The sequence below is a fragment of the Ixodes scapularis genome, unplaced genomic scaffold (assembly GCF_016920785.2).
Source record: "Ixodes scapularis isolate PalLabHiFi unplaced genomic scaffold, ASM1692078v2 PGA_scaffold8__174_contigs__length_109621045, whole genome shotgun sequence".
NCBI lineage: Eukaryota > Metazoa > Arthropoda > Arachnida > Ixodida > Ixodidae > Ixodes > Ixodes scapularis.
Window position 1 is genome coordinate 29,352,742 of NW_024609883.1, and position 16,036 is coordinate 29,368,777.

The following is a 16,036-nucleotide window of genomic DNA, read 5'->3' on the forward strand; positions in this document are numbered from 1 at the left end:
CCACCTAGCCATTTTGTTTTACCATTTAAGCTTAGAATATTTAAATGTGAAATCTATATTCACTCCGCAGTGCAAAGAAAGTGAGGCTATGAAACCCCCTTGCCATCAGTGATTAAGAAAATACCTAGTTTTCTCTCGATTTCTGCCACCATTCACTTAATCTTTGCTTGGTAATCTCTACAGTCTTGAAATCCACTCTCCCTTCGCTGTCTCTAAAACCCAATGACTTTATTAAATCTATGTTGTCTTCGGTAGGCATAGGGTGAAGCCCTTTACAGTAGAGTATCAAGTGCTCAGCCGTCTCGTCCTCCTCTCCACAAGCAGTGCACACTGTATCAATTTCCTGGTACTTCACTCTGTATGTTCTGGTTCGCAGAACACCCGTTCTTGCCTCAAACAGCAATGAGCTTCCCCTAGAATTGTCATAAATGCTTTCTTTGGCAATAACTCTTTTGTTTAATCTATAGCTTTCCAGAGCAGTCTTTGTCTGCATTCCCTCTAGCCACCGATCTCTTTCTGTGGCCTTAACTTTCTTCTTAACTGAGACTTGCTCTTCCGTATCTTCGCTATAGCCCAAAAACCTTCCTCTTAATTTCCTAGTGCGCTGTCTCCACTTTGTGTCTACACTCCTCATGTATAAATAGCTGAAAACCTTTCGTGCCCATTGCTCCCCATCCATTAGCCTCAACCTATCCTCAAATTCTACCTTGCTCACCGCTTCCCTGCTCTCAAATGATGCCCATCCCATGTCTCCTTGTACTCCCTGGTTTGGCGTTTTGCAATGCGCCCCCAAAGCCAGTCTACCTACTCCGCGCTGTTTTATTTCTAGTTTCGCATGCACTTCGGATTTCATGCATAGCACTGCGTTTCCAAAAGTCAAGCCAGGCACCATGACCCCTTTCCAAATCTCTCTCACCACCTCATATGTTTACTGGCGCCATCTGGGGTCGACGATACGCGGCTTGACGTTTGCTGTGTTTGTGCACGCTTCTGTCACGGGCTCGTGTGTGTGTGGGTGTCCAAACGCGTGTGACGTGCGTCGCGTCAGGTGCCAGTCTCTCGGTGGCTGGCTGCGGTGGTTGCAGCGGCTGCCCCTATTCGGTCGGCAAAATCCATTCCAGCTTTCGCCATCCCCGCCTTATTTACCGCCGCCACAAAATTACCTCAGAGGATTCCTGCGACGTCCGAGAAGTCATTCGGCCAGCATTCATAAAATATTCACGTGGGATTGGCGAGGCGACGCACCTTCGGACGTGAGTAGAAAAATCGATTGTATTCTCTACGTTTACGGGCTTGGGGGGCACAACGGCAGAAAGGAAATTGTTTTCTTCCCAGCAGTTTGTGATCGGAGGAGTCGACAGTATCCCACAGTTATTGACACTCACGGAGCTGATTTCGCGCTGGCGTCCTTGGAGCGGCCGTGAGCTAACGTTGACCCCCGTTAATATCCACTTTTCATTCATTTTCTAGACTCGCGTATCGCCTCAGTCAGCGGAACCTGTTGAATATCGTTCGTTTGTCGGATTCGTTAGAATCGTTCGTTTGTCGGGTTCTGTTCATTCAGGCGAACACGGGAATTGCGGATGTTGGAGGAAACAATTGACGGTGTTGTAACTGCGAATAGGAGGGGGCTGTTTGTTTTGTTTTCTTCCGTCACGCTGTCTCGCTCGCGACGGAATCAAGCAGTCTGACGTCAGGCAAGGAGCTCCTACATTCATTGTCGTCGTGGGACGGTCGTGGGTGACGACAACTTGCCCAGGTTATCGATGTAGTGGTACAGGAAAATTCGAAAACGGTCGATGTATTAGCGCCGGCATCCTCGCAGCTGCCTTCTCCTTCGACGTGCGCCATTGTAAACGGCACTTGCGCTAGAACTGTGTTTTGCAACTAACGGTGGGCTTCCGCTAGCCGCACTCAACACGACTCGCTCCAGTTTCCAGCGGACACAATTTCGCGCCCCTGCGAGCGCGTGCAAAGCAGATTAGCGGCAAAGTGGATTCGAGGAACAATGTTACATGTGCTCCTGCGCACGAAACCGTGTACGCTGAAAATAGGAGGGTGTTGTGTTCTGTGTGAATAGCTTACCGAAACCTTTCTCGAGTTTTAAGTGACGATCGCTCGTCCCTTCTCTGGCCCCTGATAAGAGACGGCATTTCTGGTATATCGTTCTAGGGGGCCTCTCGCGTTCACGCGATTTATCTCGAGAGTGCACGCTTAAAATAAGGAAAGAGGAAAACAAAAAACGCTTTTGAGTGTTTTTCCGCTTTCCGCTCTACGTAATAGACCGTTTCAGACGCCGGTTCAGGAGGTCATTTTGTGAAATGGAGTGAGCCGGAACTCGAGCGAGCGCGGACACTCCTTCGACCAAGGGCTAGATCCTGCTGGCATTGAGCTTTACTGACATAGCTTCATAGCATCTTCGATCAACTCGCACCGGAATCGCCCTGAAACCAGCACAGTGCACAGCGCTCCTCGGTCGTGCAGCGCGATGTCGGTGCAACATCGAGGACAAACTGCGCCGCGCCGGTGCACCGCGGCGAGCTCCACCTTGCGTCACTTCGCGTTTTGTTCGTTTATTTTGCGTAGGTCAGCGCACGGTGCCCGTCTGCTGTCAATTTCTTCTATTTATTTACTCGCGGATTTGACGGTCCCACAGAAATAAACATCGTGGACGTGATTGTCGATGGGGTCACGAAGCGGGTGACAATTCCACATGTATATGTTGGCCATCATTATTAGTTCAAGAAAACGAAACAACAGATAATAGCCGTACCTCGCTGTCATCGAAACGCCTCGCGCCGCTTTCCACGAAGTTCGTGCTTTTCGGGCGCTCCTTGCCACCGCAGCAATCGCCAGTAATCGCGGCGAGGGTGAGAAGCTCGTCGTCTCGCCGTCAGAAGACCCGAGGAAATCATCTAGTGCAGCTGCGAAGCGTGTTCGTTTTTGCAAGATCGCCATCTCGATAATCTGCGCGTCTGCTACTCCCGCCATCTTCTCGATTCCCGCTCCTGGCCGCAATGCCTGATGGGACTGCCCCCCGGCGCACCGCCGATTTTCTTGGTGCGCGTTGGGGCAACGAAAAGCCGCACCGGGAGGGTGCGCTTCGTTGATCGAGGACGTACGGTGCGCACCGGTGCACTTGATCGAAGATGAAGGGGCGCACCTCAGTGCCCCGGTGCGCACCGGTGCGGATGATCGAGGATGCTATAAGCTTCCCCAATGTCTTCTTTTTTTTTTTTTTTTTGCACCTATTGTGACTTTTTTTTTTTTGCCCCCATTTCCTTAAGAAACAGAAAAAAAAAACAGTCGGATAGAGTCAGTGCCGGATTAAGGCATTTGGGGCCCTGTGCTAAGGCTGATATGAGGCCCCTTGTGATAACAGTAACCATGGTGGGGATGATGATGATGGAGGTGGAGGTGGAGGTAACGACAACGGAAAGATATGTCCAACCATGTCGTTTAATACCTCAGACCGTGGGGCAGAAAAAAAAAAAAAAAAAAATCTTTTAGTGGGGAGCAGACGCGAAAGGGAATGTCTCAAGTTTGGCTAACTGGTTTATTTCTCGAGCATCCTCTATGTACCCCCACAGCCACTCTCAGCCACCTTCTATCCAGAGATCTCCTTTGTTAAAAGCATTTTCAAATACAAAGGACGTACACATTTATAAGAGAAAACGCCGTCAACCCCACAATACAATGCCCATATCATCAATGACGACAGGAAAGGTTTCGGGACCTACATTAAATATGTATATTTTATTACCTTGTGAAATCTAAATATGCTTCATCTTATGATTATTGTCGAGCCTTTTCTTGATTTGTCAATTCAATTGAATGCAAGTTTTTCTTGCTGGCAATGAGGCTGTGGTGATTATTGATGAGAAACTACTTTGCAAATAGTCAACTGCTCTATACTCTGCGACAATTTTTCTTGGCAGTGCAATTGAAAGTACAGGCACACATTCTCTCTTCCATTTTGAGTGCTGAATAAAGCTGTGCGCAAGCTCTCCTTTTCTCCCCGGAAACGCCGAGAAAAATTGTCGCCAAGTATAGCAGTTCACAATATAGTAATTTTGTGCTACAAAACTGAAATCAATGATTCCAAAAAAATATTCTGATTTTTCGTTCACATCCAGCAGCGTGACATAAAAAACAAAAAAAACTTACATTGAAAATGTTGACTCTTTTCATGAAGTTGTTTGACCAGAATTGCAGTTAAATTTATACTTACCCGCAAAGTCTCCCGTATTACCCAGGGGACTCCCAAAGTTTCCTCATTTTGTACTGTTGTGCTATTGACAGGAAAATCTGCTGGAAAACACAAACTCCTCCTCCAGTGCAAATGTAATGAAGTTGTCTTTTTGTAAATTCATTGTCAATACTTCTTTTAAACCCCCCTCTTCCTTCCCCTTTGGCTTAGAAAATCTAAAGGGTTTGGTTTCCCCGAACTTGGCAGGTATGTTTATAGAGTACACGTCCAGGCCAGCTTCCACAGGTTTGTGCGTAGTCCTCTTCCGTTTACCCACATCCCCAGACACATAGTTGACACATCGAGTCTGGGTGTCGAGAACAAAGCGAGACATTACTACCCGGAATAAGTACAAAGGATAGAGAAGAGCACGGAAGCATTAGTGACGGCTGCAATTAAAACGTAAACACTTCCCAGTGGCATGGACCGGAAGTTGCGCAATTCAAGATGGCGGCGCCCACGTCGAGAAGGCCTGTATATCACTTCGTGCGTACATGTCCGTGCAGGCGGAAGAGGTGTCCGATAGCCCCAGCACTCCTTCACTGCTCGTCCACCTTCGAGGTTTGCGATGGAGGTCCGCGAGCGACGGCGTGGCAACCCCGTGCTGCGGCCGCCCCCAGAGCTCGAGCTGCCGGCCGACGCGGGCTTCCTGGACGTGGACGACGACTGCCTGAGCGAGCCGCCCACCTTCGCCCCGCCGGGCACCCCTGAGGAGGACCACCTGCTGGGACGCCACGAGGCAAGGGCTCCCCCTCACTCTCATTGCCGTGCCCGCAGCTCGTCCACGGCTGGCTTGTTTTCTGCATCCTCAAAAGCGGTCCATCGATTTTCGCCCGACGACGTCTTAAAAGCGTCAGGCCGTTGCCTGCCGCAATCTCGGCAGTGCAGCAGCGACGGCGGCGGGTGTTGTAGGCATGGCAACGAGAGCCTACAGCGTCCGCTGTGCGCTCTCGTTGCTGTGCTGTAGGCTCTCGTCGACGGAAACCAAAACAGACAAAGACAGACGCAGATATGGTAGGCGCCCGTTCTGGCGTCGTTCGCTCCGCAGCCACACGGTCGATGGAAGCCAAAGCAAGTGCAAGACGACGTTGCAACTCCTTCCCTTTTTTTGCAAGCATTTCTACGACCGGCCGCGGAGATCATGAGCTCCGAAGGTGTGGCATGCCGGCTCTTGTGGCGAGTTTTGTCTCCGCTTCAGGACTACTTTGGTTGTATGGGCAAGATGGCACGGTAGACATGCCGGTCGAAGACTCGTTTCGGGCACCATGCTCTCGTCGAGCCCCTAAAGGGGGGCTCGGCCCGTACCGCCTAGGCTTTCCTGGCAGCACAAAGGGTACTACTACGTAGTGTGGAGCGCGTCATTGACTGGTGTGTTTAGCTTCCTATACCGCCCATTCTTCGAAAGTGATCTCGAAGTGGTGGCTAACGAGGTCGCAAGAAGTGGCGTGTCACGTTGTCGGATGTCGTAGTTACGACAATTGGTCGTAGAAGTTCCGGCAAAAGATGGAGCAAATACCAGCATCGCATTCGTAGCGACGTCCCAACTCGTGGCTGCCGAAGCTTTCGTGGACCGTGTAACCGGAGAGTGGCAGTAAAGTGGCGAGTTGGTGACATTACACGTGCAGACTGGGCATAGCGTAGGAGAGACCCGCAGTAAAACGGGTGTCTGCCACATCTACATCCACTGCTGTGCCACCGCAATGGCGTAAAACTTTTAGACATTGTCATGCCGGAAAAAAAGGCGCTTTTGACGATGCCTTAAACACGCCAGTCGGGCGCACATTTCAGGCACCATAGTTCCACATTCTCTGGATCCTGCAACGTTGCACAGATCTCCCGTGAACGTACCGTTTTATACAAAGTGCAGATGCCTGGGTGCGTGGCTGTTTATGCTTGCTGCACTACTTGGAGGGCCACTGGAAACTCGTAAAAGCATGCAGTAGAGCCTCATTTCTGCTGCTTGTGGGTTCCCAGTAGCCCACAAGGTAGTAAAGGTAATTAGTTTTTTGTATGTTTAGACAGCAGGAAGTTGGTCAGCCCCCCTGTCCGATGTCTCTGCTGTAGATGAGAAATTTAGCCACTGCAGTACAACTGCTATCCTGGGATCTTTAAAGGACACATGCAAAGGAAAAAAAACATTTTTTTTAGACAGCTTAGATGGAAAAAGGATGTCATAAAACGATTTTACAACGAAGAAAAAAAATTTTTAGAGCTATATTTACGACGCTATACGAATTTGTAGTTGGCGCTTGCGGGAGCCGCCGCTGGTCACGTGGTAATCCCGTGCGCCGCCGCACGCTGAGCGTTGTGCAAACGCCGCTTCAACGCGTTTCTCCACGCCGCCGTCGCCGCCGCCGCACAAGTTCGTCTGCTTCGGGGCGCCGCTGCCGTCGTCTGACCGGCGCACAGGTCTATCACGTCTGCTTGCGCTTTTTCAGGAGTTTCCTTTGGGCTCTAAAAGTTACTTATTCATCTTAGTTTTTTGTTATACTTCAAAGAAAGATGAATAAGTTACTTTTATAAAAAAATGTTTTTTTCCTTTGCATGTGTCCTTTAACACGGAGTAGTGGTGGACGACCGCAAAGCTAATTTAGGTGGCACAGACGTCCTCCGAGCCTACCAATGTGCAAATGGTGGAATGCGTGGCTTTGAATACATGCTGCACTATTCGGGAAGGGGGGGATCGGCAAAAGCACGGGTTCTGCGGCGTGAAAGCTAACGCTGCGGAACCCAAGGTTCAACCTCTGCCTCTGCCCGTTGCTATCTATACCCGGCGTCAACTATTTTGTGCTACACTGTCAAAACTAGCCTAGCTTCCACAGTGCTCCAACTCTGTGAAGACTAGTTGCACGAGCTCATGCAAATGAGGTGCAAAAGATAAAGCTTGCACAGTGGGTGTCTTTTTTTTTTTCTTTAAGCTTTTCAGATTGTTTTTAAAACAAGCTATAAAAACTACATTAGTAATATATAGGGCTAATCGTTGCGATAAGCCGAATATTTATCTAAATCTGTTCATTAACTTTTTAGTTAGTAGAACAAAGCATATGGTTTTAATTAGAAACTTGCTGAGCATCATCGAAAACCGCTAAATCCATACTTTAGAAATATTTGGAGAGCCTGGGGAGTTAGGTGGTCTGCTGAAGCAACCAGTTGTGGAACAAGCTTGAGGTTGGCAGTGCAGAAATGGGAACAATAAGTGTGCGATGGTGTCATCACTCATTATCCTTGCGCTTGCGACGTGAGTAATAACTCTGGTGCACCTCCGTGCTTTTCACGCACTCCGAATCTTGCTCAAATTTGATTTAATGGTTTTCAATGATGCTCGGCAAATTTCTAATTGGAACCACGTGTTTATGTGCAGTAATTAAAAATTCGTTAAACAGTTGAGTTAATTATCCGGCTTATTGCTACTATTAGCCCCGTATGCTGTGTATCCCTGGCCGTATAACTAACATGCGGAGACAACTTTTTAAAAAAAAAAAAACTATGAAGCCCAAAAGCCCACTCTGCATGTGTCCTCCTTAACAAAAACATTTTTGGGAGCTCATTATTTCTATAACTTAACGTTTAGAGCCTAAAGTAGACAGCCTTGCCAGATGGAACTGATTTCACTATGACTAGCCGGCAGTATTGCAGTGTACTCATGATCAAGGGGGTGATTTTCACTATCTGTATGGGAGTTGAATAACCAAGTGATCCAGTCGCATTGATTAAAGCATTGCCTGTAGATCCTTTGATAATGGTAGTGACGTCAACCCCCGTGCTTATTGGAGCTAAGGAGAGATACATCCGTGACAAAGGTAGAGGTTTTCTAGAGGTATGGACATGAACGGGATCTGATGCCTAGTCAAACAAATAGGAACAAGAATAGCAATGTATTGCATAAAAGCGAATTGTTATCTATGAGTGTGCTCATCTGATAAGAGGTCGGAGTGCAGTTTAGTTTTTTTTGCAAGATTGTACAGAAAAGCAATGCTACCCTCCTATCAAACAATGGCTTCAGCTATCATGAGACAATTGTTAGTAAAAATAGAATATTTTCATTATTATTTTGCTTGCATTTCCGATAAAAAAAAATACCATGCCATAGATACAGTTTGTAACTTGAGTGGAGACTAAACTAACGGTGATGGTCAGTATTTTAAGCTGCAGCATGAAGCGAGATGTGGTACCGAATGTCTTCTCGTCTTACGTCAACGACAAGACGTGACAGCACCGAATGGTAGCGCACTCTGGATGCATGGGCCCAGGTTACTCACAACATAGAATCGCTAAAACATAACTTGCCAACTATGTCTTTGATGGTTCATCTTTCTCTTCTAGAGTAAATCTTGGGGTTTCCATGCCAAACCGAGGAAGGACTCAGATTAAATTTGACCACCCGGGCATATTTTGACCTGGGACTGATACCTCAGTTGTGCGTCGAGTTTCTCTCAAATTGCGGGCACCTCAGACATGGTTCAAACCTGTTGACCGGGGATCCAAATGCTGCATGGATTTGGGTGTAATGTGCTCGGTGACAAGCCGAATTGCCGATGGCAAGCTGGGCCTTCTCCAGTGATATACAATTTACTACGAAAAATAAATATGAGGGTTAGTCAACACATTAGTAACAAAGCGAGATATAAAAAGTATTCCTGAAATTTCAGCTATTCATGCGTGACGTTATAGGCAGTTTCATGAGAGCAGCCAACATTATATGTCGGACGGCTCAATTTTACATATAAATGTACTGTGCGTATTTTCTGAGACCTTACAAATTTTCATAATGGGTGCTTAATGTGGAATGGGCAGATGTGCGGTATTCTCCAGTATGTTATTTTTCCCTCACGTCTCAAGAGATGGATCGGTTTGTGTGGTCGGTGTGTGTCGTATACCTAGATATATGTAGCTTTTAAATGCGTAGCATTTCTAGGGTCAGCCTTGGGGATCGTGTGTCTGTGGTATGTAGCCTCTCTGACTTTCTAGTGTCATGTGAGACTGTGATGACATTATATATTTGCAAGACCCTCGCAGTGTGCCCTTGAGTGCCCTCCTTACCGTGCTTGCAGAAGGAGGAGTGCGAAGAGGTTCTGACAATGTGATGCATTTAGAACGTCTTTGGGAAAGGCCAAAGAGTCGGCAAATTGTTTCCTCTGACTGAAGGGGCATGTTTTTGCAGGACGACGACGATGACGAGGATGAGCTGTCGCTCCCTGCCCGTGCGGCGGAGCAGGCGGAGCACCTGGTGCGCAAGGTGCTGGAGGAAGCGGAGCAGGCGGAGCAGCTTGTACGCAAGGTCTGGGAAGAGGCCTGGAAGGTGCGTGGCTCTGATACTCCACGTTCCGAGCCGCTGGAGTGTAAAAATTCCCCAGGCTCCACCATCTGTTTTTTGACGACGCAACCGCTCTGCTTTGTAGCACAACTATACTCTGCTTCATTTTACGACGTATTGCAGCGGATGCTATGACGTAGCTGTGCGTCACACTGCCACTCTGCCCAACCGGAAGGTCGCTGGATGTACTGAGAGTTGTGGATTGGCATTGGCGACTCTTCGCATCCGCTGCGGTATGTTGTAAGTTGAAGCGGTGCATAGACCACGTGTAGCTCGACGCGTGTGCGTGACAAGAAAATGGGAATGTCTCGAAAGAAGTTAGTGAGGTTTTATTTATTTATTTATTTATTTATTTATGCGAGGTACCCTTCAGCACCCAGATAACTCCCAAACTGGCATTTTATCCACACCAGAGATTAGGTGCAAGATGAAAGAAACTACTTTGCTTTTACGACATTCACGGATTAGCGTGTCTTCGTCCGAAGGCGTATTCTTTATTGGTGTCCGCATCTCGGGAACATGGATGCAGGACTCGCCGCAACGGACCGTAGAGTTCTGCCCTGCGTTCTAGGTTTTTTCAAACGAAAGCGTCGGTTTGATAATCTGCCTTTCTGATCACCGAGGCAAGTATGTTTTCAGTGTCGCAGAGCTGCGTTCCCCTCGCGAGTTACCAATGGCCCGAGGTCAGGATTTTAGAACAACCTTCCAGAACCTACAAAAAAATCCAGGTTCATGAAAATAAAGTTTTTAAAGTTCTGCCTACCTTATGACGGAATCCTATGACAGCTCAAAAGCTCTTAGGAATGAGAACTTTGGATTGATCTATACACTGAGTCAACTATTTTGTGCTACGCTGTCGAGGCTAGCATAATTTCTGTGGTGCTGCATCCGTGCACTGCAGTGGAAGCGTAATGCTTTGTATTGCATCTCATTTGCACACGCTCTTGTGCAAAGGAGGTGACAATCACACAAACGCGTTGCTTTGTTTGGCCACGTGCAAGTACCTTTGAGAGCGATAGAGCACTGCAGAAGGTGCGCTAGCCTCTACCACTTACACGAAATAATCGACGCAGTGTAAAGTTGGTTCGTGATTGCCGTCTCTTTTTGCAATGACGTTACCTTCGTCACCATCAGCTAAAGCGATTGTCCTGGCCTCAGTAATGTTAGGCATTGCAAGTACTTTACCCGAGAATCACCAAATGATATGGCGGTGTTAACGTCTTGCTGCACGGTTGTAGCCTCTCAACAAGAGGTGCCGGAAGCACAAGCTATAGCTAGTTATCGCTGGTAACCGTGTTCATTGTGGTTCAAATGCGGGATTCAAAACAGGCCGAGCTCTGCTTTTACAACGTTTGCAAACTTGTGGGACATAGAACGTTTTGCTTTCCTTTAAAAAAACAATATTGTCTTCGCTTAAAAAAGTACTGAAAAAAGAACACCTTTTTTTTTAATGCTAATAAAACATTTTGCAAAAACAATATTTGATTAAATAAAACTATTTTGGCACAATATTTATGCCGCTATATGAAATTCGGTGGGGGTCATGATCCTCTTTATGCCCTGCCAAAGAGTGGTGGCCAAGCACGTATGCGAACCTAATGTCTCCCCGTCGCATTGTCCGGTGCGTCTAGTCTGCCGTCCGACACCGCCTGCTAGTCCTGCGAGCAGATACACGGCAGGGTTTGGCATCGTCTGCTATTAGAACACACACTACCAACGTCTGACACGCTCGAATGAAAGCGGCACTTAAGAGCCCGCCATCGCCTGCGTCCGTCTGCTATACCGCCACCATTTACCACCGTCTACAACACCCACAAGACACGACCATGAAAGCAGTGCTCGAGCGTTCCATCACGCGTGAGCAACGGTTTAATACAGGTATCCGTCAGCGTCTGTCAATCTGCGCTAAAAGGCGACCAAAAGGTCTAAAGAAATTGATGAAATAAATATACACTCCTTTCAGCTTTTTTGCTGTTTTCTTGCATAGCGTCCACGAGCAAGGTGGGGGCGCGTCACGACGCTTGATTAAAACACGACCTATTCGCTTTGGCAAGTCGAATGCGCCGCTCACAACTTCAGAGCTACGGGCCTTCTGGAACGAAACGATGGGAACATACCTCGACAAACCTCGTGCAAGGCAAAAACCCGATTGCTCTAGCCAAATGGCTCGCAAATTCTTACCTGAGTAAGTGTCCTCTCAGTACTGAAACCGTGGTCACAGTCAAGACGGTAGCATGATTCACTGGACAGCAGGGCTGTTTTTACGGGAACCGACGACTTTATTGAGCATGAACACGTGTGAACAAATTAAGTCAGATCAGGCGAAATAGTCATGATGCTAGGCTTGCGCCGGTCCTGTTCAGGGGCGGATCCAGACCTCCATTTTAGGGGGGGGGCGGTTCCTCGGTGTAAAACGGCGGGGGCGGGGGAGGGGGGGGGGGGGGGGAGTGTTTATATTTTTTGTGGAGTTATCGTTTTTCCTAAACTCTGATAACATAATTTAGACGCTTTGCAGCAGCTGTGCATAAACGCCGCCATAACTGACCCTCAGTTTTCATTTCCTCTTATTTCGTTTATTTCACTTCATCATTACCATAGCAGGCCAGGTTATGGCCACATTAGATTCAACTGTGTCCTTTTCTAAAGCATCGGCCTTTGTAGAGAATCGTCAACTACCGTTTCAGTTGCTCGGCATCTCGGTAAGACAGGAGAAGGTCAGCAATGGCGGCTGTAATTTAGTGCGTGTGTAAAGCATCTATAGATCTTGAGAGCTTTTGTATCGGTTTACCTGTCAAGGATGAACTCTTTGAATTAAAACCTTTCGGGTGACCACGCTAGAGGTAAGTATCTCGAAAATTGTGGTGACACTATCCTTTCTGAAACATGGGTTTCAGACCGACACTACGGGAGCAGTCGATTTAGGACAGCTTAAAGACATTGCCTTGGCAGACATTCTGGTTGGAGGTAGTGCTCAACTGCTGCGGCAACGGGAAGAGCGGCTTAATTCAGCGGAGCGAGTACAGCGCAAACAAGCGACAAAAATGGCCCGGCGGCTTCGACGCTGCTCGCGGCGTCAAAACATGCACTGTAGACGCAGCGAGCGAAACAAACGCTGCCATGCAAGTTCGTCGGTTGTTCGCCGTATATTTGGAATGTCCAGAGCGCAGCACATGCGGCATTGCCAACCCAAACTCGTGTTTTCACGTATTCTGGATGCAACTCGAGAGAACGAAAGCGAATAATTGTTGAATATTTTTAAAAGCATGTTGCAGTTCAACAACTATAACTTTTGAACTTAGACAAGACCTTAAACCAGCAATGGATCCTTCCAAATTATTATCGATTGCTTTTCGTCTGGATATTTTCTGTATCAAAGGAACACTTACTTGTTTCTGGGTAGTTAGCTCATTCGTCAGGGTCGAGAGGACAGGTGCAGAGATATGATAGGGCAGAGCGTTTGTAAGGTCGGCGAATCTCAACTGGGCTAAAGGCCTATCACGACTGCAGCTTGGATGTTTGGGAGTCGGTGTTCACTCGAACGGGCACAGGCACTGTCGATTTAATTTATGTATAGCCGCATCTTTGAAAGGGCTCGTTTTCCCCAAGTCCGTTCGACACACACATATTCGCTCCTGCAAAGCCGCGCGAAAGCTCTGCCGTCAATCCACAGAAGCCGCGTTTAACTGGAAAAGACGGAGACAAGGGGTAGCGGGCGCTTTTCCTAAAATATGTCCCGCCACCCTAAGTTGAAACGGCATTGTATACAAATAAATGCCTACGGCGTCGGCTTGAGGACCCCGTGTAAGCAGCCTCCAGCCTTTAGAGTGCTTGTACCGTTTATCTTTCTTTTATTAGCTTCCCGCCACGAGAAGTCGTACCGCAGGCAGTATGAAGCCCATTCGAGGAAACATCTCCCCCTTCTGGCGCTCGTCGGCTTCTTTCTGTATTCCGTGCTGCGGCGCTGATCCTCAGTGAGGGATGGAGTCGAGGACGTAAGCGGGCTTATGTTTAAGCCAAGGTCGTGGGGAAGTCCGGAGCGTCTTCAGGAGAACCTCAGACCCAGACTACACTGTACCCAAAGCATTTGCTTCCTCTCTCAGTTGAGAAGAAAAGCAATTGGTCATCTGGTTGTACAAGCTGCACCCCCCCCCCCCCCCCCCCCCCCCCTTTGGAACGTCTCCTCCCGTTACGTCCCCTTCGCACCTCCCTTGGCAATTAGCACACCGTGCCAATAAGATACCTTTAGTGAGCCCGTGGGCGACAGCATCTCAAAGCAAGCCGAAAAAGACATGCCAAAAGACAAGCCCAGAACCACGAAGAAACCATCAAACGAAGAGTGATGAAAAGGCGGCCGCTAGAGAGGAAGGATAATCCGCCACCCCTGAGGAAGGCTGCTTGGCGTCTGCGTTTGGGAGCTTTCAGGGCACAAATTTTTCGCAGACAACCCCCAGAGAGAGGGAGACAGAGAGAGAGGGAGAGAAAGGGGACTAGATATGTTGAAGGTATTTTCCCCCCATGCTCGACGTGCTGGCCTTGTTTGGAAGTGTGCCTGCAGTCGAGGACCCTGATATTTGGTGCTCCTCCCCGCTGTCTCTCCACTTCGAAACTCCTGGCGCCGTCCCTGTCGGGAAGACGTACCGTGACCTTGACGGAGATAAACCCCACTTTGGAAGCTCCCAGCTGGCGCGTCCACCCACCGCTGTTTTTATCTTTTGTTTCTCACGTCGATTGCTTACGTTTTTTCTTCGAGCTGACGAAGAACCCCGGGGGGGGGGGGGGGGGGGGGGGGGGGGGGTTGCCTGGCGAGGCGTTTGGGGGGGGGCGATCGGCCCCACCGCCCCCCCCCTTGGATCCGCCACTGGTCCCGTTACCAAAACGAGCATCCGCACAGCAAACAGCAACAGTGGTTGCTGCAAGCTACATCGGTTGAGGAGGTCGTCCTCTAAACACCTCAGTGAACGCGAAACGACTCATACTCATAAAAATGGATGAGCTCAACAAGCTATGCAGTGTATGAAACTGCTCCTCACTAATGCTGGTAGGCACATTTGTTATCGTTTAGAACTGAAAGGAAAAAGGTGATAGCATGATATTCTAACAACAATTATGACTACCTAGATCGCTTGTTTCTCAAACATAAAACAATGTCGAATGAGAGACTGCCACAATATGGAGAAACAATTTCATAATGAACATTCCACATGTCAATCATGTCCAACCAATGAAAGCCGGCAAATGGAGCATAGCTAGCTATGCTCCTTTTGCCATTGGGTGGGGCTTAGAGCAGGGCTACCTGCACCTAAATTGTGTCTAATGTAAATATTGCAATATAAAAGTTTATTTTCCAAAAGCGTTTTTTAAACACGTGTTCGAAATAAACAATTTTTTTTTTTTTTGAGAGCGCACTTGTAGGTAATGAAAGTAAACATATTTGGCAGAAATCTGCCTGGTTAGGTGAGAATTAAAGTCCAAAAATTGTAGCTCCATCTACTGATTTCACCACTTTCTATTTATACAATTTGCTGTACGGCATATTTCTCCCCTTCTTCCTCTATGCATAACTTACAAATATCTTAGCTAAGTCTGGCGTAGGAGCATTTTTGTGGATTTAGTGTATGGTGATAATGTAGATTCCCATTCATTTTATGCGTGGCAGGAGTGTTGTTCCGTGTTGTTCCTGCCACACGAGCACAGCTTGCGTGCGTCACAATGTTGGGATTTCCTTTTGGCAGAGTGCCAAAGGCTTTGTCCTTTAGCAGCAGACCGCAAAGTGTGAGATGCTCCCTTCCTGTTGCCATGTGAGGTTTCCTTTAAATCTTGTCGAGACGTTTAGAAAGGGTGAGGCAAACCAAGACTCTCCTAAGTTTTTCTGTTTGGGCTGTTCTGGCTTTTTTTTTTCCATCAAATCATTTTCATAGAATCACGTCTAATTCCCCCCACCCACCTTTTTTTAATGTTGGTTTTATTACTAAACGCGTTCATCAAATGGTGGAAGCTCATGAGCTGGCGATTGTCATGGTTATGTCGATATTGCAAGCAAACAGGTCTTATAGACCTACTTTTAATGTTGCAATATCTCAATCAAATGTTGGCCATGAGCTCACAAACATATATTTATTAATTTATTTACTGTATATAGGCATTTAATGGCCGCATTCATGTAACAGCCGCACTCCTAAGTTTGAAAATAGCCCGAAGGGAAATTTATTACTCGTGCATAGGCCTAGTGATTTTAAAAGGCTGAAGTGCCATCAGCCTTGGGCCCCAAAGGCTCTACAACAATCTTACAACTACTGCCGGATAGCGCGCAAAAATTTTATGTCTACTCCGCACTCTTTGTGCCATCTCCCCACCTTTGCTTACCCACATTCCCACTTTGAGTTCTTTTGTTTGTCATTCATCTGTCCAATCATCTCGCACATTTTCACACTCGAAATCGGAGCCAGGGACGCCGGAATGCTGAGCTTTGATTC

General features: G+C 47.7%; 1 protein-coding gene across 1 annotated transcript in view; it reads left to right on the top strand.

Annotated features, from left to right (window-relative positions):
* Window positions 1-967: 967 nt before the first annotated feature.
* LOC8052092 (adiponectin receptor protein) overlaps window positions 968-16,036 on the top strand; it is a 36,630-nt gene continuing 21,561 nt past the window's right edge. The window contains exons 1-3 of the mRNA XM_040222594.3: window positions 968-1,253; window positions 4,756-4,988; window positions 9,411-9,548. Of these exons, the coding sequence (XP_040078528.1) occupies window positions 4,818-4,988; window positions 9,411-9,548 (309 nt within the window). The 5' untranslated portion in view covers window positions 968-1,253; window positions 4,756-4,817. The remainder of the gene's footprint in view (window positions 1,254-4,755; window positions 4,989-9,410; window positions 9,549-16,036) is intronic.